This window comes from Ceratotherium simum, chromosome 4 (assembly GCF_057802395.1).
Source record: "Ceratotherium simum simum isolate JZ-2026a chromosome 4, ASM5780239v1, whole genome shotgun sequence".
In the NCBI taxonomy this organism is placed as follows: Eukaryota; Metazoa; Chordata; class Mammalia; order Perissodactyla; family Rhinocerotidae; genus Ceratotherium; species Ceratotherium simum.
In genome coordinates, this window is record NC_141903.1 from 27,215,431 (window position 1) to 27,242,500 (window position 27,070).

Here is a 27,070-nt window from a genome sequence, read left to right on the forward strand (position 1 = left end):
GGAAACTGAGGCACAGAGCCTCTGAACCACCCTACCGTGCTATAGACCAGACATGCAATGGTGGGAGTGGGCACAACAGACGACTCTCAGAGCCTTTCTAGTTCTGCTGGGCTAGGTTCCTACACCCCTCTCCTTCTTCCCCCTGTGAATTGAGTTGGAGGACTTTGCTGTGACCATTCTAGTCATTTTGTTCTTCCTTTGCTTGTTGGAGCCCCTTGCTCTGAGCCAGGCCCTGGGCTCAGTGACAGGGATGTAGCCCACTTGGGACCTGGGGCTGAAGGAGTCCACTCCTAGGGAGACTGATGCAGTCACAGCTGGGGAGACTGAGGCAGGAGGCTGGGGAGCCCCCGTGGGACAGCAGCTGGGTGGGAGGCCGAGAAAGGTGCCAGCCCCCCTTTCTCAGAGGAGGGGCCTGCTGGACATCAGAGACATCGTCCATCCCCCAGCAGGTTTGGGTGTGTGGGGCTGAGCAAATGACCAGAGAGGGGCAGAGACTTGTTCAGGGTGATCCTGCAAGTCACTGCTGAACCCCAGCACCAGCACCACCCCGCCAGGGCACCACCCATCTCAGAGGCAGGGAATGGCCCGGGCGGGTCGCCTCAGGCCTCTCTTCTGTCTGCTGCCCCCCATCACCAGGTCAGGGGGTTCCGGTGATCGAGCCCAGTGGCCGAGAGCTGGTTGTGGAGCCAGGCACAACGGTGACCCTGCGATGTGTGGGCAATGGCAGCGTGGAATGGGACGGCCCCATCTCCCCCCACTGGACTCTGGACCCTGATGCCCCCAGCAGCATCCTGACCACGACTAATGCCACCTTCCAAAACACGGGGACCTATCGCTGCACTGAGCCTGGAGACCCCCTGGGGGGCAGCGCCGCCATCCACCTCTACGTCAAAGGTAAGAACTCTGAGCCCACTCCCCAAAGGCCTGGCCCAGCAGGGCCATTGTTAATACTAACAATCATAATAAACCAGCTCTACATTTGCTGAGTGCCTGCCATGAAAAAGGACCTGTGGCAGTACTTCTAATTTACTGTAGTCTTTACAATAACCCTGTGAGGTAGGTTCTATGATTATGCCCATAGGCTCAGAGAGGTTGAGTCATTTGCCCAAGTCACACAGCATCAAGTAGCTGGACTGGACCTGGCTCCAGAGCCCCAAGCATCAGCTGAGCTTCCCTAGTATTATGTGACCTCAGGCAAATGATCAGTATCTCTGAGCCTCCCTGTCACCCAAGTCCAGGGACTGCTTGGCCTGGTGGAGCGAGGGCAGTTGTAACCCCGTATCCTCCTCTATCCCAGACCCTGTTCAGCCCTGGAAGGTTCTGGCCCAGGAAGTGACAGTGTTGGAGGGTCAGGATGCGCTGCTGCCCTGCCTGCTCACCGACCCGGCGCTGGAGGCGGGTGTCTCGCTGGTGCGGTTGCGTGGCCGGCCTGTCTTGCGCCAAACCAACTACTCCTTCTCCCTCTGGCACGGCTTCACCATCCACAAGGCCAAGTTCATTGAGAGCCAGCACTACCAATGCAGTGCTCGGGTAGACGGCAGGATGGTGACATCCATCAGCATCCAGCTTAAAGTGCAGAAAGGTGTGTGGGGCAGGGAGGGACAAGCCAGTGGAGGGCGGGGACAGAGAGCTGGCAGCCACATGAGTGGTGGCTGGGGCCCGGGCCTGATGGGAGGTAACGGGGTGTCCCCCTTCTTTCATTTCTTCCTTCTGATGGCGTCACAGTCAACTCTGGGGCACTTACTGGGGCAAGACAAACAGGGTGTGCTGGGCACAGGGAGACATGCAAGTCAATACCTCAGTGGGCGAGATCATCTCAGATCACGAGACACTCAAAAAAAATCGTTAAACAAGGGGATGGAAGAGAGAGTGTGTGGGGGCGTGGGAGGGGAGCCTCGCTGAGAGAGCGACATTTTATTTGAGCTGAAATGTGAATGAAGAGAAGGAGGTGGCCGTGCAAAGATCTGCTTCAGCAGAAGAAACAGCAGGTACAAAGGCACGAGGTGGGCACAGGCTGCGAATGTTCCAGGAGCAGAAGGAGGGCTCGAGGCGCTCCCACACCCTCGGACGTGGACGCCCCACTCAGTGCCAGCCTGGTGCTGGGTGCCAGGCCCATGACGGAGGGCTGGGGAACCAAGTGACGGGGAAGTGGTGGTGGGCGTGTGGGGCAGCTCTCACTGCGGGAGGCGACAATGGCGGTGAAGTCTCACACCTTTCCCTCCCTTGCCTCTGCTGGGCTGGTGGCCAGGAGTCTGATTTCTGGAAGGGCTGGTGTGACTAAGCAACGCCCCAGGCTCAGGACTTGGCTTTGAGCCAGGAATCGGGTCCTTGTAATGAGGGCCAGGTCAGGGAGGCATGGCTGGCCCAAGGCCCGGGCTCTGAGGCCACTAACCCTGTCCTGAAAGTCAAGGGACCCCACCACGCAGGTGGAGAAGGCCATAAGTGCTCTTTCCCCACATGTCATCTTGCAGAGCCACGGCTGGCTGGGAGCCAAGAGCCCCGGGTCCTAGTTCTGCCATGACCCTCTTGGTGACCTCAAGTGGGTTCTGCAGCATCTCTGGACCTTGAAAAACTAGATTAGATCATCTCTCAACAACAGCAACAGCCACAAATATTAATTCAATGCCTACCGTGTGTCAGGCACTAGGCTGGCTGCTGGGGTTAGCGCCTTCATGGAGTTGCAGTTACGGGGAGACAGACTAGAGAGAAAATAAATAACATACCAATCATGATGAACAAGAAACCAAGCCAGAGAAAGCTGGATGTGTGAGGGGGTGAGGCTAATTCAGCTAAACTGGTGAGAGAAGGCCTCTCTGAGGAATGTCTGAGCTAAGGATGTGAAGGACGAGAACAGGCGCTCATTCAAAGTGTGGGACAGAAGCATTCCAGGAGGGAAGGGCGAGTGCAGGGCTCTGCGGGGGGAAAGAAGGCCGATGTGGCTGCAGTGCGCTGAGCAGAGGGTGGCAGGCGGTCTGGGGTCAGGAACAGGGCCTGGGGATGTGGGAAGGACTTTGGCTTGTATCCTAAGAGTGACGGGAAGCCACCAAATATTGGCCCAGGAGAGAGGCATGATCCACTCTACATTCTTAAGAGCTCACTTTGGCTGCTGTGTGGAGTCTGGGTTGTGGAGGAGTGGGAGGGGGAGCAGGGAGGCCTCCTGGGTGGCTGTTGCAGGAGTCCAGAGCAGAGAATGGTGATGAGACTGGGGAAAGGGGGTGGTGATGGAGGGAAGTGGATTTTCAAGGTCTATTTAGGAGATAGGACTTGCCAGGGGGAAAATTGAGGCATCAAGGCTGCCTCCCAGGATTTGGGATGGTAGCATGGTGGGGGCCCTGGTCAGTAGCCAGGCCCAGGGCAAGAAGCAGAGCGACAGCCTGGGTGTTCATGGGTCCCTTCCCCTGGCCTCAGTTGTCTCAGGGCCCCCAACCTTGACACTGAAGCCTGCAGAGCTGGTGCGGATTCGAGGAGAGGCTGCCCAGATCATGTGCTCAGCCAGCGACGTTGATGTCAACTTTGATGTCTTCCTCCAACACAGAGACACCAAGGTCAGTCCTGAGGAGACAGCAAGGTGAAGTCTGCCCATCCTCCCAGCACACCAGGCCCTGCAGGATGGAGCCCCCAGCCCCACCACAAGCCAGCTCTCTCGGCTGAGAGCATGGCCCCGATCCAGAGAGGGGAGTGGACTCACCCAAGATTTCACTGCCAGGACTCACGCTCATGCCACTGACCCATGACCTTTTCTCCAGGCTATGGACAAGAACCACACGTCAGCTCACTTCTGACTTCGCAAGGGGTTCCCGGGCCACCTTTGAAGCCCAGGGATATTAGGGCTATTTCAGAAAGACTTTGGGAGAGAGGGAGGAAGAGAAAGTATTTCCAGGAGGGAATGGCATTAGGCTGCTTCTAAGAACCCCCTCCCCTCCCACTGTGCCTGCTGTGTGCCAGGCACAGCCCTATGCCCTTTGCATGCAATCTCATTTACTCCCCACTAGAGCCCTAGGAGCACAAGCCCAGTATTAGTCCCATTTTACAGATGAAGAAACTGAGGCTCAGAGTTCAGTCCCTTGTCCAAGGAAAGGCAGATAATAATCCTTAAAGGCTGAGGATTTGAACCCAGATCTTTCTAATCCCTAAACAACCTTAGTATAATATTTCCTTTCCTTCTGGCTACAGCTCACAATCTCTCAACAATCTGACTTCCGCGATAACCGTTACCAAAAAGTCCTGATCCTCAACCTCGAGCACGTGGGCTTCCAAGACGCTGGCAACTACTCCTGTGTGGCCACCAATGCCCAAGGCGTCCGCTCCACCTCCATGGTCTTCCGGGTGGTAGGTGAGTATCAGGGTGGTGGGGGAGGGTTGGCAGGGAGCCTACGGTGAGGGAGGTGCATACCAGGATTGAGAAGGACGGGGCTAATGGCAAAGAAGGAGACACTGTTAAGAGCATCTTCACTAGAATCCCTTTATCCTGGGCCTGGCTAGGGAGCCACATCCGTGGGAGCCTCCCCGGATCCTCCCCCAGAACCCCTTTCTCTCTCCATGGAGCTCCTACAGTGCATTGCTGCATTTCAGTTTAGCATCATTTTGTGCTGTTTTGGGATTGGTGTCTAGTAGGGAGCCACTGGACTTCACTATTCACTCATTCATTCATTCCTTCATGCCTGGGACACTTGTGTCACATCGACATGTGAACAGACAATGCTCACCCCAGTGTGATCATAGGGAAAGAGTGGGGTGTCCTGGGAACACTGAGGGGGTCCCCCAACCCAGGCTTGGACACAGGGGCATCTAAACTGGGGCAAGAAGAATGAAGGTGGGTTAGCCAGGCAGAGTGGTGGGAAAGGAAGGGGAACAGCACTTTTGGCAGAGGGAACAGCATATGCAAAGCCAAAGGCAAAGACAATTTAAGACGTAGAAAGAAGTTGACAACAGCAGAGATGTGCATTGGTGTGATGAGTGGCTGTGGGGAGCAGAGATGGAGGCAGAGTCCAGATGGTAAAGGAGCTTTAAAGTGGATGGGTAGTTTGGGTCGCATCCTATTGGGCAGTCATTGAAGGTTTTAGAGAGGAGAGTAATGGGATCAGATTGCACAGAGTGGGTGCTGTGTGGTGGTCAGGAGCCCACACTCCCAGGCGGCATTCCAACCTGCCTCCACCAATCACTAGCAGGTTGCATAACCTCTCTGTGCCTCCGTTTCCCCATCTGCAAAATGGGGATACTAACAGGAACTGCCTTGTAGGTTTGTTGTGAGAATTAAATGAGCATATATACATATGAAGTACTTAGAACAGGGCCTGGCAGGGAGCAAATGCTGTCTAAGTTGCACGAGGAGATGTAATCTGAGAAGGCTCAGCCCGATGCCCCGTGGGTTGGATGGGAGACTGGAGGCTGGGGACCCATCAAGGCAGTTAATACAGTGGTCCAGGCTGGAGGTGGTGGAGGGCACTGGACCATAGTGGGGGCCTGGAAGAGTCTGTTATCCAAAACCATTTAGGAGGGACGATGGACAAGAAGACTTGGTGGCTGCTGGGATGAAGGGGTGAAGGAGAGAGGAGCCCAGAGGACTGCAGGTCTCCGGCTAGAGTGACCGGGTGGGAGGAGGTGGCCATCACTGGGCTGGGAATCCAGAAGCAGAGAGGAGTTCCTTCAGGGTGGGGACAGGCTCTGAGTCATTTTGGTTGCCACGCCTCACCTCATGTGTTAATTGTTAGGAGAGACAGAGCGGAGGGGGAGGGAGAAGCATGAGAGGCACCATCCTTACAGCACAAGCAATACACTGGACTTGCAGTCGAATGTGAGCTCTGCTGGGAGCTTTGGCAGGTAGAGGAGGAGAGGAGCACATTTAACCATCCCTCGGGTATGGGTTCTAATCCTGTCTGTTTTCTAGCGCAGGCACACAGTAGTCACTCAATAAATGTTTGTGTGCCTTCACACTTCTGGCCACACACTGTTCCAGAGGCTGAGAATACAGCTGCAAATGAAACACAGACAAAAGCCCTGCCCACATGAAGTTTGTGCTCTGGTTGGGAGAAGACAAGTAATGAGCAAAATAAATTATGAAAAACAAATCAGTTCTATAGGGCTTGTGGTTTAAAATGGGGTGATCATCAAGGAGGATTTCACTGGAAAGCTGACATTCGAGCAAAGACTTGGAGTTGGTGAAGGAGTAAGCCATGCAGATATCTTGGAGGCAGGCAGAGGGCAAGAAATGTTCTTAAGGCAGGACCGTGCTTGCCACATGCGAGAAGCAAGTCAGCCAGTGTGGCTGGGGTGGAGCGTGAGAGGAAGAGTGTACAAGATGGTCAGAGAGGTGGAGAGGGAGGGCCCTGTAGGACAGTGTAAGCACCTGGGCTTTTGCTCTTGAGAGAGATGGGGTGCCATTGGAGGGTTTGAGCAAGGGAGTGACACAATATGTCTTGGAAGTAACAAGCATTTCTGGTGCTTTGTTGAGGGCTCTTTGTAGGGAGACAAAGATAGAAGCACAGGGACGAGTTAGGAGGCTACTGCAATAGCCCAAGCTAGAGGGGATGGCGGCTTGATTAGAGTGGTAATGGAGGAGGTGGTGGGAAGTGGTTGGAGTTTGGATGGGGGGATGTGTGGATAGGTAGATGGATGGCTAGGGAGGAGAGAGAGAAGAAGACAAAAGCTTTGCCCTAAAAGCTCACAAACTAGTTGGAGGGAGAGGACAGCTATCTGAACGGAGAACCAGATGCATAAAGTAGTGTAGATGTGGTGCCTAATGAATGTGTAATCTAGAAGGGCAACAGAGGGCCGGCCCTGTGGTTTAGCGGTTAAGTGCGCGTGCTCTGCTGCTGGCAGCCCGGGTTCGGATCCCAGGCTCGCACCGACGCACCGCTTCTCCGGCCATGCTGAGGCCGCGTCCCACATACAGCAACTAGAGGGAAGTGCATCTATGACATACAACTATCTACTAGGGGTTTTGGGGGAAAAAATTAAATTAAATTAGAAGGGCAACAGAGTCCAGAGGAAGGAGAGCTCCATGTGGCCTCGAGTTGTGGGTGGAGACTCCCTGATGGTGCTGAATCTTAAAGAATGGGAAGGATCTAAATGGAAGAAAAGGAGAAGATGGCAATCCTGGAGGAGGAAATGGCTTGAGCACAATGTCTAAGGTTGGAATGACTGTGGTATGTTCAGGGGACATTAGGAGACCCAGATGGGTGGAGCGTTAAGTGTGTGTGTGTGTGTGTGTGTGTGTGTGTGTGTGTAGAAAAAGGGGAGAAGGCTAGATGGGCAAAGGGAGACTTAATAGAGGAGATCCTTAAATGTCAGTCTGGATAGTGGAGGCAATGGGGAGCCATAGGAGGCTTTTGAGCAGCCATATCATAGGGCAGAACAGGGAATTTTAGATTTCACAGAATTGAGTACGGAAAGGAGCCCTTAGAGATCATCTAGTCAAGGGCTTTTTGCAAAACCTTGGGGTTTTAAAAAGGCATGTCAGGGGCTTCCATGAGAGGCCTGGAGAAGCTGGGTGAATGGGCATTCTTACCACAACTCCTTTGCCTGAGATTCATCCAGAGCAGCTTGATTTTCATTCATGCAAGATTTAGGTGGAAGAAACCAGTCAGGACTCTTTCAGCTACAGGTAACAGAAACCAACTCAAACTGGCCTAATCAAAAGAGGATTTTATTGACCTTATAGCTAAAAAGCCCATAGCTATGAGCTTCAGGTACAGTTGGAAATAGGTGTTCAGATGAAGTGGACAAGAATCAGTGACTTCTCAGCTCTCAGCTCTATATTTTTCTTGTGGGACCCCTAGCAGCACCAGGCTTGGCAACCCCAGTGGAATGAGTGCTTCTCTTTTCCCAGAGTTCCAACAAAAATCGTGGAAATCAGTGTCATGAACTCATGGACTCACATGCTTATCCCAAATGAATCACTGGTCCAAAGGGAAGAGATTACCCTGATTGGCTGGCCTGGGTCACGTGCCTACTTTGGAGTTGGATGTGGAAGCTGCACTGACTGAACTTTTACCAGAAGAAGGGGAAATGGGTGGAAGCATGTGAAAAAAACAACACACTGTTTTTTTTACCGCTAAAAAAATTTTCAAAAAGTATAACATCACGGATATATTCAGCCTCTTCATTATGCAACTAAGGAGGTGGAGGCATCAAGGAGGATAGGAATTTGCCCAAGTGCTCCTGGGGACTCAGTGAGGAGAAGAGCTTGGAGCCCTGTGCTTCTGTCGTGGGTGCTGGAAGAGAGCGGTCAGAGGGCAGGTCTTGGTTAGGGGTGGGGACTGTGCCCCTGGCACATGGTAGGAACCCAGGGAGGGTCCAGCTGAATGACTGGGTTGATGTAGATGACCAAATGAACCAACCAACCAAGAGCTTTTCCCATTAAGGCCAGATCTCTGTGTGTTCTGCTTTCCAGAGCGTGCCTACTTGAACTTGACCTCTGAGCAGAACCTCCTCCAGGAGGTGACCGTGGGTGAGAAGCTCAACCTCCAAGTCAAAGTGGAGGCCTACCCGGGCCTAGAAGGTTTTAACTGGACCTATCAGGGACCCTTCTCTGACCACCAGCCCAAGCTCAATTTTGTCACTATCAAGGACACATACAGGTACCACCAATCAGCTCCCATCTGCACAGCGCCACAGCCAGATGGGGAATGCTCCAGCCAGGAGTCAGGACCCTCAGGCCACGTCTCAACCTTGCTGTGTGACCTGGAGCGAGTCCCTTCCCCTTTCTGGTCTCACTTTCTCTGACTGTGTAGAACCTCAATGTCAGTCATCTGTGTTTGAGATTTAGATCAAATTTGCATACCTGTCTATCTACATCTTTGGGAAATCCAATGCCCTTCTCAAGAATTCTACCATTTCTTGGGGGTGTGCATTCTCACGGTCATCCCAGAACTCTCAGTCTCCTATATTCCCATCTTTCATGGCTAATCCAAATGCAGAAGACAATCCCAGTGATTTCCACTCCTAGACACACTCTTTATAACGATCGCACAGGGCATCTGCCACATACACAGGTTTGGGGGAAGAGAGAATTAACATCACCCAATACAGATACATCAAAAGCTCTTCAAAGGCCTGTGGTCACCCACCCCTGAGAATTTCTCACTGGCCACTCTTCCCATAAAGGTTCAAAACTCTTCTTGTAAAGTGCTGTCTGACTCTATATCCTCTCTTCTCCCATCTCTCCACTCCCAGAATCCTGCTCATCCCACATGCATGATATTTCAGAAACCTTTTTTTCCTGTCTCCTTATGAACTATGTCCTTAGGGTTTTACTCTTCCGTGCAAAGTTGCCTAACCAGGTAGTTGTCTAAATTACGGTTTCCTCTGTGAGAGGAACGTGGGTACCTCTTTAATAATAAGAGAGGTTAAAATAACAGTTTCTTTACCCTGTCCTATGAGAGAGTACATCTTGATCAAGGACAGCAAACTTGTGATGTGTGTGATAATTTCCCTCCCACACTTGTGACAGATATCCCCAAGCCACTTTCCTGCAGAGTCTAGATGCAGCCTCAGAGTCCTTCTCAACACAGTCTCCAGGCAGTACTTCCATCATTACTGGCTCATGGGAGATCTGTTTGCCATCCCCAGGATAGATAACCCCTTAGACATCTTCTAACTCTCACACTCTCTGGGGTTCTCTTTCTAGCTCCCTAAGCTCAAACCTCATTGACTCCCAGGCTCTTGCTTATCAATCTTTAGAAGCAACAAGGATGCTCCCTTGTTCTCATCTTCCTCCTCCTAGTTCCCTTCTCATCCTCTCTGGCCGGGATTTCTAGCTTCCCTTTGTCTAAAGCAGAAGTTCTGAACCTGGAGTCTGCAGATGCTGGGAGAGGGCTGGTCCAGGGACAGGTTTCAGGGGTCCATAAGCAACAGGGACATTGTGGAAGGGAACCAGGGAGATCCCCTCAAACACAGTAGTCTGGGGCCACTCATCCGAGGCAGACGAGCCTGGGCGCCAAACAGCCACCCAATTTAGCTCGTGTGTTGGGCGTGTCCACAGTGGTGACTTTGAGTCATCCAAAAAAGTTAAATTCTTTCCGTTTAAGATGTAAATGTTAGTTATCTCAAGAACTGACACGTGTAGAGGGGTTCTGTATGCCAGAGGTCTGGCTGAACTAGGTCGCCCTCTGAGAACCATGGGTTTTAGTCCGGTAGTGGCTGCAGACATTTTCCAATGAAGAGCTGATAATTGGCTGTAATTTACTTTTTAAAAACTTATTTATTACCTAAACAATACATGTTCATTATGGGACAAATTATAAAATCGAGCTTAACAAAAGAATAAAACAAAAAATTAACTGGAATCAGTCGAGGGTAAGTTTCGTTGTTTGCATTTGTTTCCAGGCCTTCTCTGTAATAAAGGGCACCATTAACCTGAGTGCCTACAGCGACTCAGGCTCTGCTCAAGCACTCTGAATACACATCCCTTTAATCCTCAGGCCGGTCTGTGATTTAACTACCGACAGTGTCACCCTCACAGAAAAGGAAGCAAAGGATCAGAGAGTTGAAGTACTTGTTTAAGGTCACACAGCTGAGAAATGGCAGCACCAGGGCTTGAACCCTGGTCTCTGTACCCCATGGCTGCACCCTTCCTCCCACCCCTCTCCCGGTCCCTTTTGGCAGGGGTGGTGTTTTAGGGCTGGCGGTTGACCTGGGCGCTGGCGACTGCTGAGCCCGGGGATGGTGATGGAAGTAGGCACATTCGGTGGGGCCTGTGACGTGCCTCCCCATGTCGGCACTTTGCAGACATCACCCTTACTAAACCGCAGAACAAAACTTCTTCCCAGGTGAGAGAGCCAATTAAAGAAAGTGGGGTGGTGGTTTTCCCAGGTCTCAGTGTCACCCAGCCTGGGTACCTGGCTCAGCCAAGGCCTTTGTGCCCTGGACACTTTACCAAAAACAAAACAAAGCCCTGTAGGGTGGTTGTCTGAGCCCGCTGTCCCGGGCGGGCCTGACGGAGGCCAGGGCTCACCCGACGGCCTCTCCCCTCCGGCAGGTACGCCTCCACCCTCTCCCTGCCTCGCCTGAAGCCCTCCGAGGCTGGCCGCTACTCCTTCCTGGCCAGGAACGCCGGAGGCGAGGACGCCCTGACCTTTGAGCTCACCCTTCGCTGTGAGTGATGGGGCGGGGGTCGGGGACGTGGGGTCCTCGGGGCTGCCTGGAAAGTCAGGCTGGGAGAGGTTGAGGGTTGGTGGCGAGCGGGCTGAGGGTGAGGTGGTCAGGTGAGGAGACTTGGGGCCTCTGTGCTGACCCCTCCCTCTTCTGCTCCTCCTCCTCTCCTCAGACCCCCCAGAGGTAAAAGTGTCAGGAGCCTTTATCAACGGTTCTGAGGCCCTGTTCTGTGTCGCCTCTGGGTACCCCCAACCCAGTGTAACGTGGCTGCAGTGCAGAGGCCACACGGAAAGGTACATGGGTTCTGCTCGCCTTCCTCACCCAGGTTGAGGGGCTGGGGCAGGGACTGGGCACCCCGAAACTCCGAGCCACACTCTGCTCTTCCCAGATGTGATGAGGCCCAAGTGCCGGTCTTGGAGGACTCACACCCAGAGGTCCTGAGCCAGGAGCCCTTCCACAAAGTGACCATCCAGAGCCTGCTGGCTATTGGGACCTTGGAACACAACAGGACGTATCAGTGCAACGCCCACAACAGCGTGGGGAACAGCTCCCAGGCCTTCTGGTCCCTCTCTGCAAGTGAGTCTTCGGCTTTCCTTCTCCAGGCCAGGACGGGAGGGGCCCCAAGAAACCGCCCCACCCCCAGGGAGCCAGGGCCGGAGTTCCAACGTGGAGCCAAACCGAGTCCTACCTCTCTAGGTCCAACTCCAGGCCCTGCTGACCAAAGCACTCCTAAAGCAGCAAGACAGGGGAGGCTAGAACCGGTGGGACCAAAGTGGGAGAAGGCGGGGTGGGGGGGGAAGCAGATTCAAGGCCCAGAGAAAAAAGCAGCCTGAAGCAAACACGGCCGAATCTGGCCCCTCTGCTCATATCGCTGCACTTTAACGCATTCATTAATTCGCAAGTATGTATTTGGCATCTACTGTATGCCAGGGCCTCACTCGCTGCGGGGGAGCAGTACCTCCACGGAGCTTAGATGTGAGGGAGACCGGCAACGACACGTGAACACAGTCCACCCCACCCCAGGGCCAGCCTTGACGGCCTTCTCCATCCCTCCCAGACTCCCTTGCTGCCAGAGACATAGTCCTATCCGTTCGAGGCCACAGTCCGAGAGTGGGGCTGATGTCCAGTCCCGGGCACTAACCCAGGCTGTGTCTGTCTAGAGGAAGGGACGCCTCTCTCTGTGCTGCGCAAAGGCTCCATAGGGGTTAGTTCTCTGATTCTGAGAGGCTCGTGGCTGCAGAGACCCACAGCACCCTTGAGCCTCTGACAAGCAGGTTTCAGCACCCACTGTGTGCCAGGCCCCAGTGAGGCTCTCTGGGCCCACAGAGGACAGAGCAGGAGCCTCCACCCGGCTCAGAGGCGGCCCCTCAGGTGCCCCAGCTGCCGGCCTTGGAGCAACCGCTGCCCTGGCCGACTCCACACGCAGCTGCCTGTGGCTGCTCTCAGTCTCGCTGCTGGTGGTTGTATATCAAAAATAACAAAGCCAACATTTTATTGAATGCTCACATTGCGCCAGGCATGGTGCTAAACTCTTCACAGCATTGTCTCAATGAACTGGCACAACCCTGAGAGGTTAGTACCATTTTCCTTCCCACTTTGGAGATGGTGAACCTGAGGCTTGGGGGGAAGTCGCAGGTTTGAAGTCACACACTTTCTAAATGGCAGAGGTGAGATTTGGCCTCAGACCCACGCTGTCGATCTGGGCAAGGTGATGGAGGTTATGTCTTTCAGAACTCATGGAGAGAGCTAGGGTTATTGATCTGGGAAGAGGGGCCCCAGGGGCCAGGAGCCCGGCTTTCAGACCCTCGGAAGAGCTGTGTGTTCCAAAGGACACTCAGGGAAGTGGCAGGGGACCATTGGGAAGGCAGGCTTCAGTCTGACCTGCAGGAGGGCTTCGTGTCTGAGCTGCCCAGAGGTGGAGGTGGTGAACCCCGTCACTGGGGGGGTGGGCAAGCCATGGCGGGCGCTAGGCCAGGCTGCTGCAGAGGCTCCATGCACTGGCAGGGGTGGGGCTGCGTGACCTGAGGGCCTCCTCCAGCCACCGAGGCTGTGACTCCTGTCCGAAGACGGGCTGTCCTCCCTTCTCCTGGCTGGGGGAGGCTCTGCAGGAAGGCTCTCAGAGGCTCTGGGGGCTTCCCGGTAAGAGGACACTCTGTTCAGTCAACAAGCATTTATTGAGCACCTACTGTGTTCCAGGCAGTGCCCTGGCCTGATCTCAGTGGGGGCGGGGGTCTCAGAGGCCCGCTTTGCTGCTCACTGCTCTGTGCCGCCCCTTCCAGGAGCCACCACGCAGTCCCCTGATGAGCCCCTGTTCACGCCGGTGCTGGTGGCTTGCGTGTCCATCATGGCCTTGCTGCTGCTGCTGCTCTTGCTGCTTCTGTACAAGTACAAGCAGGTGAGCCTGGGCAGGGCGGGGGGCAGCCAGGCACGAGTGAGCCCGACCCTGGGACAGCGCCCCCAGGCTGCGCAGATCCACCCTTCGCCCCTGAACACCCACTCATTCTGTCAGTCATTCAGCCAACAGCTCTTTAGTGGGCACCCACTGTATGCCAATGTGAGTGGCTGGGTGCTGGGGGAGCTGAAACTCGGAGCCTCTGAGGCTCTGCCCTCATAGGGTTATGGTCTAGTGCAGGAGACAGCCACCAACCAAATAGCCAGGAAAGTGAGGGCGTGGATTACCCAGTGGAAGATGCTTTGGGGAGAGGAATGGGGTTCCAGGAGAGAGTAAACATGGGATCCTGTCCCCGCTGGGGGCTTCCAGGCACCCAGAGAGGGCATCACGGGGCCAGGCCTGTCTCACCCTCCAGTGGCAGGCAGTCCAGTGGTGGAGGAAGGACTGACCAACATCATCCTCTTCGTTATTTAATATTATTATTAATCAAAGCTGCCCTTTATTGCACGTTGACGTTTAGTGCGCTGCCTGTCACTTTGAGTGCTCAATCAGTGGTAGCAATTTTGGGGGCAGTTTTATGAAGCGTGTTACCTACATCTCACTTAATGCCCTCCACAACCACAGTATGTAGATGGCAGCACTAACTCCATTTTACAGAGTTGGAAGCTGAGGTTCAGACAGTTGCCCTAGTCTACAGCAGGTCAATGCCAGAGGTTTTTAAAAAGCTGTGTTTTTAACCATTATGTGAAATGGAATCATCTTATTTTACCGGAGGCAGGGACTATAGCAGTCAGCAATTTACAATAAGGAAACTGAGGCTCAGCCAGGTTGAAGAACCTGCTTAAGGGTCCCAGGTGCCTCTCCCACCAGAGCCCGCGGCCTCTGCCCCCTAGCCTAGCTGCCCCCCTACACAAGATGATGTCCAGTGTGATCAGACACTGGGAGGGCCAGGCCAGAGGGCTGTGGGAGGCCAGAGGTGGAGGGATCTCTTCCAGCTGGCGGGGAAGGGATCCTGCTTGGAGGAGGTGGTTTGGCATGGGTGGGACAGGCTTGGAGGATGGGGGGTGCAGCAGGGGGAGTTGGAACTCAGGGAAAGGGTCTCTCTGGGGGAGAGGGCAATGTGTGCAAAGGGGCGGGAAGACCAAGCTGGGTTCTGGAAGTATTGGTGCCTGCAAGAAGAGGTGATGTGGGGCCGCTGAGTCGCGAGTCGAGAAAGAATTTTCAGACACGAGCCGCTCGTTCATTTGTGCACCTTTATTTTGTGTTCAGCATGGGGACAGGACCCGTGGGCAGTAAAGAGCTGCAGGGCAAGAGTCTGTGCGGGGTCATTAGATACGATTTTAGCCATTTTACTGTTCTATAGAAATGCCAAAGGAAAAAGCATTAGGTGGTCTGGATAGTCTCAAAGACTAGGGCATGGGGGCGGATGAATGAGACGTGTCCTTGCATTCCAAGGTATGGTATGCCTCAAGGAACACGTAGGCAGGAGATTAAAGTCATTGATCACCTCCTGAGGTAAACTCCTTCGCTCCTAGCCAGAGGCGACTGAGTGGAGTTCTCATGGAACTTGTAAAAAGAGTCATAAACAAGGTTTCGACCACCTCAGAGGCAGGCGGGGGCAGGTTGGGGGTCTGAGGGGTCCGCCCCGTCCTGTAGGCTCAGGGCAGTCCATGAGTGTGAACGAGGGAGTGATGTGAGTTATGGGTGAAAAACCCACCTTGTGGGCCCCTTGCTGCCTTCTCTTCACCACACCTGCGTTAGGGCGTTTAGTGTGAGAAGAAAACCTGGAGGAGACAGGGTGGATGTGATGTGGGGGCGCCCCAGGGGCGCAGGGGCCGGCTCTTTGTGCTCCCGCCAGCACCCAGCATGAAGAGAGTGCAGCCTCCAAGAAACCAGGGCCCCAGGTCAAGACTTGGGGGATCCGGCTCCGGCTCTGACACTGTTTTGTCACATGACCTTGGCTGACTCACTGCCCTCTCTGGTCCTCAGTTTCCCCACCTGTACCATGGGACTGAGTGACCTTTAAGAGCCCTCCTCCTCTGGCGTTGCAAGAACTGATGGTCTGGTTTAAGCTCCGGAGGTTGGGAGATGGACGGATCTGGGTCTGAATCCTGCCTCTGCCAGTCTCCGGCTACGGGACTCTGGGAAAGTTGGTGTCTCTAAGCCTCTGTTTCTCCGTCTGTGAAATGGAGTTAATAATGGTGGCCACCCCACCAGGCTGTCTCGAGGATTCAACGAGGTAACACATGTAGAGGACTCAGGAGGGTGCTGGGCACAGACAGTGCTCAGAATGGAAGCTGCACACCCTCGTCCCAGGAGGAAGTTGACTGGGGAACCCGAGTTAGCTCATGCGTCTTGGGATTGGAGGATGTCTGAGGTTGGGCATCTCCTTGACTACACACCCAAAGTGGTGTTGGGCCCTGCTCGCCCACCTCCAGGGACAGGACCTCACTCGCTCTTGTGGCCGCCTGTTCCTTCTCTGAGCAGCTCTGACGGTTGCAAAGTTCTTCCTTATATGGAGCTGAAAACTGCTTCCCAGTGCCCCACAGAGCTGCTTCCTCGACCCAGGACACCCTGCAGAGATTCCAGAGAAGGGCCCAGTTCCCCTCCAGCCCTCTCGCCTCCGGTGCCCAGCACCCATAGCCAGCCGCGGTTTAGGGACACCCTTGCTGTCTCTCAGTGGGACCATTTTTAGAACACAGACTCCCAGTCACCTTGTTTCCCATCCAAGAAACTCAGCTGCCCCCTCAGCCTATCCGAGGCCAGGAGGAGGGCATCCCATGGGACAAGACCTTGGGGGGTCAAGATGGTCATGCCCCTGCCTCAGAGCCCTCCGTCCAACTCTCTTCTGCTGTGCCCTATGGGATTCTGAGGCTTGTCCCTTCACTGGGGACTCAGCCTGGCCCACGCTTACTGCCCAGGCCTGGGGTGAGGGGTGGCTTCATCTGGGGGAAGGGTTTTTTCTGCCTCAGGGCTGAATCATCACCTTTCTGGTCCCCAGAGAGACCACAAGCGGGGCTGAGGGGGAAGAGAAAAGGGCAGAAGTCAGCAGGCTGGAAGAAGGAGGGCCACGGGGAGGAAAGGATGAGGCTGGGAGGAGTGAAGGGGATGGGGAGGCCACCGGAGAGGCTGGGATTCTGGGGGTCATAACCGAGCTCTGGGGTCTGGGGGTGTATTGGGGATGGACAAGAGGGTCCCCAAGATTTCCAGTGGGAATTGTTGCAGTCTCTACCTTCCTGAGACAGGGAACATCCACCCGCCCAGAACCAGGAGGCCTAGGTGAGGTGGGTTGCGGGGATTTTGACGTCTCCCTGCCCGCCCTGTCATCAAGGGAAAGTTGGGAATGGGCCTGGGGCCTGGGCCTGTTCCCAGGAATAAAGGAGACGATGCACATGGAGTATGCAGCCCAGCGCCCTGAGCACAGGAAGTGCTCAAGAAGCGCTCACTGCTCTATTTACAATGACTACCACCATTATTAGGAAATCGGGCCGGGGCAGTCCATCCGCACCTCCTGTAGGGGTGCTTCTTCAGAGGAGAGGCTCCTCTGGGTAGGAACCCCCAGGAGCCACACCGAGCCCTTTCCAGGCGTGGCAGAGGCCGCTGGCTCGGGTGGTGAACCAGCAGAGCTGGGCCACCTTCCTGGAGGAGGGGTGGGGATGCCTGAGGTGGGCGGGAGAGAGAGAGCTGCTTCCTCCTCCAGGTGCCGTGATTCAGAGATCCCAGATTCCAGCCAAATGACCTCTTCCTCCTTTGAGCCCCCTCCCTTTCCCCCATATCCCCTGCCTGGCTGGGGACAGGGGTGGGGAGGGGGCTGACTCAGGCCCAGCTGCAGGGGCCAGAGGAAGGAGAAGTGACAAGGAGGAAAAACAGCTTGGCCGCAGAGGCTCCTAGAGATGGAAGTGGCCAGGGGAGGTCAAGGAATCCCCCCCTGGCTCAGGCTCCGTGTTTTGAGTTGGAAAGGCACCCACACACAGGGTTTGAATCCTCCGAGACTCAGAAAGTTCCTCCTCTGTGCCATTTCAGACTCTCCTCCCAAGCCAGAACATGAGTGTTCTCAAGTTTACCTGTAATCTCCCCTCCAGAATCAGAACCCAGAAGTTCTTCCTTATGTCTAACTGCAATCTTTTCTCCCAAACTACCATCTGGAAGTTCTTCCCTGTGGCTATCTAGAGCCTTTTCTCTTAACCTGGAGAGACTTGCAGCCATAGGCCACCCTCCTCCTCAACACCCACTCACATACCCTTCAGCTCCTCCAAGCTGGGTGCCCCATGAAGGAACCCAGCTGCTAAGCACAGCCCAGCTGGTCCCCCTCCCCAAGGGCTGACCGGAAAGAGAGCAGGACTGCTGACCCAAGGCCTTGGTGTGGTCCACCACCCCAGCCCAGCTTCCACTTTTCACCTAAACTCCATCTTCCATCAGCACTTCTCATGGGCACCCCCTGGCATGATGCCCCCATGCAGCTGCCACCCTGAGCAGGAAAGAAAGGCAGCTGTTCCTCCTCCCAGATCTGGCTCCCCTCTGGCCGGCTGGTCGGTAACAGCGTGTAAAGCCGAAGAAGGACTCAGATCCTCCAGACTCTCACTCTCTGTGGGCAGGGCCTCCCCTTCTAGTGTCACAACATAAAGTCAGACATGTCCCTCACCTGCAGCAAGCCCTCAAGGACTCTGGTTGCAGTTGGAAGGGAATCCACTCACTTATTGCATCCCTCAAGACCTTCCTGTCTCTGGAAGTTCCCTGCTCCCCTCAAGCTGCACGGGTGGGCACCTTCTAGTCGCTCAAACTTACCAGGACGTGTCCCACCTCTAGGCCTCTGCATCTGCTCGCTGCGCCTGCAAAGTGCTTCCTCCAAGGGTCACGTGGCTGGCTCCTTCTCACCTCCTTAGAGGCCTTCCCTGACTTGTCTTCAACTGTACCCCTTACTCTCTATCCCATTATCCTGTGTTTCTTCACAGCACAGTTTAGGAATTTCCTACATATATATTTATTTGAGGTGAATGCCTGTCGTAGCCACTAGAATGCTAACTCCATCGGGACAGGGAACTTGTCTTGTTCGGCTCTGAACCAACGGTGCCTGGAATACATAGGTGCTCAGTGAAATATTTGGAAGGGACTATTACACAGCCTTAAAAAAGAAAGGAATTCTGACCCGTGCTACAACGTGGATGAACCTCGAGGACATTATGCTAAGTGAAATAAGCCAGTCACGGAAGAACAAATACTGCATGATTCCACTTACATGAGGTACCTAGAGCAGTCAAATTTATGAGATAAGGGGAATGATGGTGGCCAGGGCCTGGAGGGAGGTGGGAATGGGGACGTGGCCTAATGAGCACGGAGTTTCAGTTTTGCAAGATGAAAAGAGTTCTGGAGGTTGGTTGCACAACGTGAATATACTTAACACTAGTGAACTGTATACTCAAAAATGGTTGAGAGGGTAAATTTTATGTTATGTGTATCTTACCACAATTAAAAATAAAAACAAACACTATTTGGATGAAAGGATGGATGGATGGATGGATCTCAAGTTCCACCCTCCCTCATGGCTCAGGAATTACCAAATTATCAGAGCTGTCAAGGCCCTCAGAGGTGATCCTGTCCAAGTCTTTCCACACACAGGTAGGGAAACTGAGGCTTGGAGAAGGGAAGGTCACACGGTGAGGCCAAGCAGGCAGGGACTGGGCTCTCGGTGCCATGGGCATGAGGTGACATGGCCCCTCTTGCCATGTCTCTGCCTCCTCCCGCAAGTGCCACGGGACTGCCCCCCACCAGCCCTCAGGGGCAGGGATGAGATCCAACAGCCCGGCGCCTGGCTGACACACGCTTCCTCCCCCTTCCTCTGCAGAAGCCCAAGTACCAGGTGCGCTGGAAGATCATCGAGAGCTACGAGGGCAACAGCTACACCTTCATCGACCCCACCCAGCTGCCCTACAACGAGAAGTGGGAGTTCCCCCGAAACAACTTGCAGTTTGGTGAGACAGGGTCTCAGCACCCGCCATGCCCGCCCGTCACGGGGCCTCATGGGCTGCAGGGAGCTGTGGGCCCTTAGAGAAAGGGCCCTTTGGCACCCAGGGCCCTAAGGATCCTGCATGTGCGGCAGGTAAGACCCTCGGAGCTGGCGCCTTTGGGAAGGTGGTAGAGGCCACGGCCTTTGGTCTGGGCAAGGAAGATGCTGTCCTGAAGGTGGCTGTGAAGATGCTGAAGTGTGAGTGAGGCGAGGGGCTTGGGGAATTGGGGGGAGCAGGTGGGAAGTGGTGTATGCTAGAGGAGGGCCTGCCCTGTCGTCACAAGAGGCATCTCTCACATTTTCGGCCTGTCAGAGCCTAGAGAACAGAACCTGGGATTGGGGGCAAAGACTCCTGGATTCCTGGGTGTGGAGGGGCTTCTGACTGAGCCCCAAAGAGGCTGGGGTGCACAGAGGCCACCCTGGGCCATGGTCTGGCCACAGTTTGGCTTCCTGCCCCCCGAGGCCAGCTCAGTGAATGTCCATCTCTCCTCTCTCTCTCCCTAACTCCCATCTGTGTGTCCACATTTCTCCTCTCCCTCTTTTGGCCTTGAATGGTTTTGGGGCTCTGGGTACCCCCTGCTTGCTCCCCTGGGCGTCTCCTGTCTGTCTGTGTGGCTCTGCGTGTCCTGTGGCCCCATCTCGTAGCCACGGCTCACGCTGACGAGAAAGAGGCCCTCATGTCAGAACTGAAGATCATGAGTCACCTGGGCCAGCACGAGAACATAGTCAACCTTCTGGGAGCCTGCACCCATGGAGGTGAGGGGCCCTGCAGGCATGGGGGTCCATGGTCCTGGGGCCTCTTGGGCATCTGAGGGCCCAGGACCACCTCACTCCCTCTTCCACTGCCCATCTCCTCCGAGTGAAGGAGGATCCCTGTCTCAGCATCCCATAAATTCCGAGGCCAGACTCCTGGACTGGTCAGAAGCTGCTTATGGATGATGGACAGTTCTGTGAGCTCTGTCAGTGGCTCTCAGACCTCGGCGCACATCGGGGTCACCCGGAGAAGGAGATAAGAGGGCAGATCCCTGGGCCCTGCTGCAGGGAGTCTGACTCTGTGGGTCTGGAGTGAAGCCCCCAAATCTACCTTTTAAGAAGCCCCCACCCAAAGGTGCTTGGACACACCGCAGGGTCCACAGAGGTGCCCCAGGCCCGTTGGGACTCCGAGCCTGCCCCATCCTCTTCTACAGCAGCTTTGACCTATATGGAACTGCCATAGATTTCCTTTGTAGAAAGAACGCTTTGGCTACGATTTTTTTGAAATTCCTCTGTCTTAGACAGATGGGGTCACTGAGGCATGAAAGCAGAGAAAGCTGCTCACAGTCAGGATTAGAACTTGGGCCTTCTGATTCCAGTCCAGGGTACCTCTGCCCCCACCCCATGTTCCTATTCACATGGGGATAGTTAAGGGGTGCGCTCACCCCACTCTCTTCACTACTCTAGGCCCTGTCCTGGTCATCACTGAGTACTGTTGCTATGGCGACCTGCTCAACTTTCTGCGAAGAAAGGCTGAGGCCATGCTGGGACCAAGCCTGAGTCCGGGCCAGGACCTTCAGGCAGGCACCGGCTACAAGAACATCCACCTGGAGAAGAAATACGTCCGCAGGTAGTGCCCTGGCAAAGGACAGGAAGGAGGCCAGGACTGGGAGGTGGGGGCCCAGGTCTGTACCCAAAGCCAGCTCAGGGTTGAGTGGCTGGGTGACCCTCACATTCCCATAGGCGCCAGGGGCAATAGAGATCCCAGATTATACAGGCAACTCGTTTTTCTACTATTGTTCCCATCTTCCAACAAATATTTGAGCACCTGCTATGTTCTGGGAGTATTGAGGCAAAGATGGGCAGCTCACAGTCTGGTGGAGGCAGGAGTTAATGAAATCCTCACTTTCACCTATGTGAAAGAGCAACCAAGATCCGCTCTGGGGCCCGACCCAGAGATGGGCAGGTCTGGGGGTAATCGCCCTGTTTCTCCCATAGCACGTGCTAGCCGGGGCTGCAGACAACCCATTCTGCTTAGAAGTAGACAATGTCAGGTCCCCACATTGCCACAGAGAAGTGGGTACAGAATCTGGTGATTGTTGGGTGAGAAGGGGCAAAACAGCATGACTGTGGCCAGGTTCCTGGTTCACTTGTGCCTCAGTTTCCCCAGGCGAGCCATCACGGGGTTGAACCTCTCAGGGTCTTTCCTACTGTTTTTCTGTAATGCTGTGATTCCTGGAAGCCACCCAGGCAGATGGACAGAGCCACATGGGGAACCAGAGAAAGGAAGTGGGCAGTTTCGTGTCACACATGAGTCAGGGGCAGAGGCGGAGGGTGGGCTAGAAGTCTGCTCTCTCGACTCCTGGTCCAGTACTCACCTGAGCCACACTGCTCTCCTGGAAGTCTCAGTCTTGGGGCTTGTGTGGTCTCGGAGCCAGGCCACTGGGGGCCGGGACAGGATCAGAACAAGAAGGGTGTACACTGGGCCCCTATCCTAGCCACTGCCAGCTCCCAAGCCTGGGGAGGCAAAAGGGGAAGGACAGCATTTCACTCTATCCAGTGTCCTTGAACATGGGGGCTGGCAGGATCCGCTTCCTCTTTCGATTCTCTGACTCCCGAGAGAGCAGCTCATAGTGGGCCTCCGCAGGCTAGAGACTCAGGCCAGATCAAATCAAAATGAAAACCAAAGTAAAGTATTAGCTTCCATCCTCACATCTGCAGATGGAAAAAGGATTCATGAAGTGGGGCGAGTTCAAGGGCAAATGGCATGTGAACCAATCCTGCCAACGGGATCCCAGGCTACATTAATAGAAGTATAGTTTCTAGAACAAGGGAAGAGATGGTTTTGCCATGGTCAGACCATAAATAAAACACTAGGTTCTCTTTCTGGTTCCTGCTCTTCCCTGCTGAGTGGCTGGGAGAGGCCATGGGGTGGCCGGAGGTCGAGGTCTGAGCTCGGCAGTGCCGTGATGGGGACTGACTAGTCCTCAGCCTTCTCTCCTCTGTAGGGACAGTGGCTTCTCCAGCCAGGGTGTGGACACCTATGTGGAGATGAGGCCTGTCTCCACTTCTTCTTCAAACGACTCCTTCTCTGAGCAAGGTGAGGAGGTACCAGCATGGGAGAGAGGGGAGGGGCTTCTGGGGGCTGGACAGGGAGGGGCAGGGGTGTGAAGGGCTGCCCTGATGCCTCTCCCTGTGCCAGAGCTGGACAAGGAAGACGGGTGGCCGCTGGAGCTGCAGGACCTGCTCCACTTCTCGAGCCAGGTGGCCCAGGGCATGGCCTTCCTTGCTTCTAAGAACGTGAGTCCGGAACTGGGTCCCCCCACGTGGTCACCAGGGAGGCGGGGGGGCAGCTGAACCCCCATGAGGCTAGACGAGTGAGGATGAGAGGGAGGAAGGGGGGGGCATGTGAAGGGGCAAGGGAGGAGCCGGACTGCCAGAGAGCCAGTGGGCAGTGGCCCCCCAGCCTCCAGGCTTGTGCCTCAAAGGGCTTCAGGAGTGAGTGGGAGAAAGCTGTGCCTTAGAGTTCCTCCAAGAGGGCACAAGCCCCATCACCCGTTCCCCTGGTGTGCAGCAGGCTGCGAGGAAACCATTTCCAAGAACAGGCTTTATTGCTTCATTTTTAGTCATCAGTGTGAACAAGACAACCGTTGTGTCCCCTCACGAAACACAGAGAGTCATGGGGATAACAGAACCTTTCTCAGAGCTGTGAGGACGTGAGATGACATGCACAGTACACTCAGCCCAGGAGGAAGGGCCCAGGCGGTGGGAGCTGTGACCATCCTCCTTACAGCATGGACTGGGGAGTCCAGAGTTTGATTGCTGGCTCTGCCACTTGCCATGTGACTTTGAGCAACTATTGAAATTCTCTGAGCCTCAGTTTCTACACCTATAAAAATGGGCACAACCCCAGGATTGTTTGAGAGCAAACATGGTTCCAGTGTGTGCAGATGCTTAGGGAAGGGCCTGGCCCATAGGGCCTTGAAGGTGGCAGCTGCTATTAGTAGTAGTAACCCACGTGGGCCAGAGACTCTCATAGCTCCAGGGTTCATGTCTTCTGGGCCCCGGGCTGACGGCCTGGCTCGAAGTCAGCTCCTCTGCTCAGGGCCAGGGGGCCAGTGATGGTAGTTTCTGAACACTGAATTGTCTGTCCACATTGAATTTTCTCAGATCTGGGTCCTGGTAGAAGGTAGGGACAGGAGTCAGGGTACAGGACCAAAACTGACGCCCACTCCCTCAATGAGGACCCCAGGCCTTCTGGGGCCCTGGCTGCTCCTCCTGCACCTCGGCTCAGGTAGGGAAGAGGCCGAGACTAACTCTGCTTTGCCTCCCTCAGTGCATCCACCGGGACGTGGCGGCCCGAAATGTGCTGCTGACCAGTGGGCGTGTGGCCAAGATTGGGGACTTTGGGCTGGCTAGGGACATCATGAATGACTCCAACTACATCGTCAAGGGCAATGTGAGTGCTGGGAGAGGTGGGCCAGGCTGGGGAGGGGGCGGTGAGCCAGGGTCCAAGGTGACTGGGGTCTGCCGTGCCAGGCCCGCCTGCCCGTGAAGTGGATGGCTCCGGAGAGCATCTTTGACTGCGTCTACACTGTTCAGAGTGACGTCTGGTCCTACGGCATCCTCCTCTGGGAGATCTTCTCACTCGGTGAGCCGCTGGCCCAGTGCAGGCTCAGCCTGGGGCTGACTCGTGTTTGGCTACCCACAGTGTCCTATACCTCGTGGAAGATGCTAGTCAAGGATGATTGGTGCCCAGGGCAGAGCAAGGGCTGGTGGGAGTGAAGGGATGAGCAAGGCATCTTAAAACCTAGCATCGCAGCTCCTGCGTGGGCTGGCAGACCTTCCACGCCGAAAGGCACTCCTTTGGGGCTGTTCCTTCATCTGCCTGCTTGTGCAGTTGCTGCCTTTTAGAATACTCTTTCCCCTCGTCTGAGATGTGCATAGCCTTCAAGACGCAGCTCCCATTTCTGAAGTCCTAGGCACAGGAACTCGAGCTAAGCCTTTCAATGCACTTCTCTAACCACTTATTCCAAAGCCCATGATGGAATTCTCTGTGTGATGAGTCCTGGGTGAAGGCTCTCAACTTCCTAGAAGCCTAAGCCTTTTGCAGCGCCCAGCACACAGTAAGCGCTCGTTAGAAGGAGCTGCTGTTCTCTTATCATGGTCCAGGTGGGACCCTCTGCACCCAGCCTCACCACCGTGTGTCTGGGTATGGGGGAAGGTGAAGTGAGCAGAGCATGGTCTCTTACATGATCCTGGCCTTTGCAGGGCTGAACCCCTACCCTGGCATCCTGGTGAACAGCAAGTTCTATAAACTGGTGAAGGATGGATACCAAATGGCCCAGCCTGCGTTCGCCCCAAAGAACATGTAAGTGAAGGGCCCGAGGATGAAGGAGGACACCCCAGGCTTTGGCTGAAGGAGCTGAAACAGCGCTGTGGCCCTAGTCTTCGTCCACAACGTTCCAGGGCCAGGCTGCATCTCCTCCACCGTAGACTAAACAAGCCCCTTTATGAGTTCAGTGTTTCCACTGGTTTCCCAGGTAGCACAGAGAATAATCTCAGAGAAGAGAGCTCTTAACTGGGGCTGGTCGTAACTCAGATGATGGATTTTTAACTCAGACTGTTATTATGACCTGAAAGAAGGCTCCTCTCATTCCTTCTGTCCTGGTGATCTGTGGTGTCCGCCAGCCTTTCAATCAGTGTAGCCGCCAGCCAGTGCAGCCTCTCAACCACCTCACTACCGCCGGCCCACCATGAGCTACTCACTGGCTCTCTGCCCTTACCACAGCCTCTCCAGGGCCAGCCGGCCGTGAATTCACCCACGGCCTCTCTCCCCAGCCACTCTCTCGACACAGCCGCTCCCTGTTCCCACTCAGGCGCTCACTGCCGAGATGGATCCACCCAGCCGGCTGACCAGCCCCTCAGCCCCTGCAGCCCTCCTGCCACTTTAGTCTCTTGCTACAGCCAACCAGCTACTCTCCTCTCAGCCCTCCTCTCAAACCCACCTGCAGGCAACAAGAGTGCCCCTTCTGAGTTCTAAGAGCTTGGGCAAGACAGCATCTCTGAGCTGCTTCTCCCCTCAGTTGTCAAAATAGGCACAATGAAAATACCTTTCTCCAAAGGTTACTGGGAAGATCACGTGAGATAATGCACACCAAATCTTGTGCTAAGCTCATTCTGACTAGGTTTTGGGATCTCTGCTGGGCAGGACTGTAGCGTGTGTATATGTAATGATCTCCAGACCCAGAGGCAGTTCTGTCCTCTCTCAGATACAGCATCATGCAGGCCTGCTGGGCCCTGGAGCCCACCCGCAGACCCACCTTCCAGCAGATCTGCTCCTTCCTTCAGGAGCAGGCCCAAGTGGACAGGAGAGAGCAGGTGAGTGGGGCCAGGCTCAGGGCGGGTGGCCGGCTAAAGCTGGTGGGCTGGGCCTGACCACCCCTGGCCTCTCCCCCGCTCTCAGGACTACACCAACCTGCCCAGCAGCAGCAGCAGCAGCGAGCCGGAGGAAGAGAGCTCCAGCGAGCACCTTGCCTGCTGTGAGCAAGGGGACATTGCCCAGCCCCTGCTGCAGCCCAACAACTACCAGTTCTGCTGAAGAGGTGACAACAGGGAAGCCCTGCTCTCCCCTCCTCTAAGCTTCAACTCCTCCGTGGATGGGGCACCATGGGGAGAACATACAGACTCTGCCCTTGATCAATTCACTCAACAGCCTGGTCCAGCTTTGAAACTCAGGAACATGGGATCCACGGGAGGTCAGAGAGGACCCCGCTTCCAGGGCTGGGCCATCACTGCCAGTCAGGGGCTGGGGCTGAGGCCCCCCCGCCCACTGTTCTCAATGCTATTGGTCTCACGTTCGCTATGCCAACTGGGAGAACCTCCATCTCACTCTCTTAACTTCGTTCCCACTTTCAGGACCCCCCTTGCCCACTCCCCTCGTGTCTCAATGGAAATGGACAGTCCCTTGGAGCTTCCCTAACATTAAGGAAACAAGGTTCCTTAGGCCTTGGCAGAGTGAGGGACCCTCTCTCACCGAGTGGAGCAGCAAGAACGGACAGATGGTCAGAGGCTGCGTTTGGCTCAGCTCCCTCGGAGAAGAGTGGCTCCTTTGTAAGAATCTCACCGTCTAGTCTGTGCCCTCTAGCCCTCTTCTCTCCACAGCCCCACCCCGCCCTGGATCTCGTACTGCTATAATGAGCCAGGTGGCAGCTAAAGTTCGGAGTGTTCTGCCCAGTCTCCCACCACTCTGAGCTGGAAGGCAGGGCCACACCAAGCAAGCAGCACATACTTCCCCAAGTTGACTCCTCATCACTAACCGCCACGCTGCGGGACGTCTCGGTCAACATTAAACTAACAGTGTTAACACAGCCGGCCTCTGGTTCTTTGTGCCACCTGAGGGCCCGCGGACCCCTGGGGCCTCCTTCCAGTCCTCCCTTGTGTCGAGTGACCAGCTCAGCGCCTCTGGGGCTCAATCACACTCTGCCCCACACACTAAGCATGGAACCGACGCTTGCTTCACCAAAACCAGATAATTTAATAAACTTTATTCTTGTCAGGGGAAGAGGGAGGGGAACAAACCACCTACTCCACTCCTCTCAATAAAT

General features: G+C 55.0%; 2 protein-coding genes across 5 annotated transcripts in view; one reads left to right on the plus strand and one right to left on the minus strand.

Annotated features, from left to right (window-relative positions):
- The window catches only part of CSF1R (colony stimulating factor 1 receptor), a 30,238-nt gene extending 3,405 nt beyond the window's left edge, over window positions 1-26,833 (plus strand). The window contains exons 2-21 of one of the 2 annotated variants that reach the window (XM_087429576.1): window positions 637-894; window positions 1,298-1,582; window positions 3,409-3,545; window positions 4,174-4,333; window positions 8,393-8,579; window positions 10,979-11,094; window positions 11,267-11,387; window positions 11,483-11,670; window positions 13,374-13,489; window positions 19,329-19,455; window positions 19,584-19,688; window positions 20,136-20,246; window positions 20,931-21,093; window positions 22,472-22,563; window positions 22,666-22,763; window positions 23,800-23,922; window positions 24,003-24,114; window positions 24,735-24,834; window positions 25,675-25,844; window positions 25,930-26,833. In XM_087429576.1, the coding sequence (XP_087285702.1) occupies window positions 637-894; window positions 1,298-1,582; window positions 3,409-3,545; window positions 4,174-4,333; window positions 8,393-8,579; window positions 10,979-11,094; window positions 11,267-11,387; window positions 11,483-11,670; window positions 13,374-13,489; window positions 19,329-19,455; window positions 19,584-19,688; window positions 20,136-20,246; window positions 20,931-21,093; window positions 22,472-22,563; window positions 22,666-22,763; window positions 23,800-23,922; window positions 24,003-24,114; window positions 24,735-24,834; window positions 25,675-25,844; window positions 25,930-26,009 (2,849 nt within the window). In that variant the 3' untranslated portion in view covers window positions 26,010-26,833. The remainder of the gene's footprint in view (window positions 1-636; window positions 895-1,297; window positions 1,583-3,408; window positions 3,546-4,173; window positions 4,334-8,392; window positions 8,580-10,978; window positions 11,095-11,266; window positions 11,388-11,482; window positions 11,671-13,373; window positions 13,490-19,328; window positions 19,456-19,583; window positions 19,689-20,135; window positions 20,247-20,930; window positions 21,094-22,471; window positions 22,564-22,665; window positions 22,764-23,799; window positions 23,923-24,002; window positions 24,115-24,734; window positions 24,835-25,674; window positions 25,845-25,929) is intronic. The other variant, XM_087429577.1, reaches the window with a different exon arrangement.
- Window positions 26,834-26,995: 162 nt separating this feature from the next.
- HMGXB3 (HMG-box containing 3) overlaps window positions 26,996-27,070 on the minus strand; it is a 47,037-nt gene continuing 46,962 nt past the window's right edge. For all 3 annotated transcript variants that reach the window (XM_004428654.2, XM_014786181.2, XM_087429575.1), the window contains one exon: window positions 26,996-27,070. This exon is cut by the window's right edge and continues 1,312 nt beyond it. The gene's annotated coding sequence lies outside the window, so the exon portion shown is untranslated.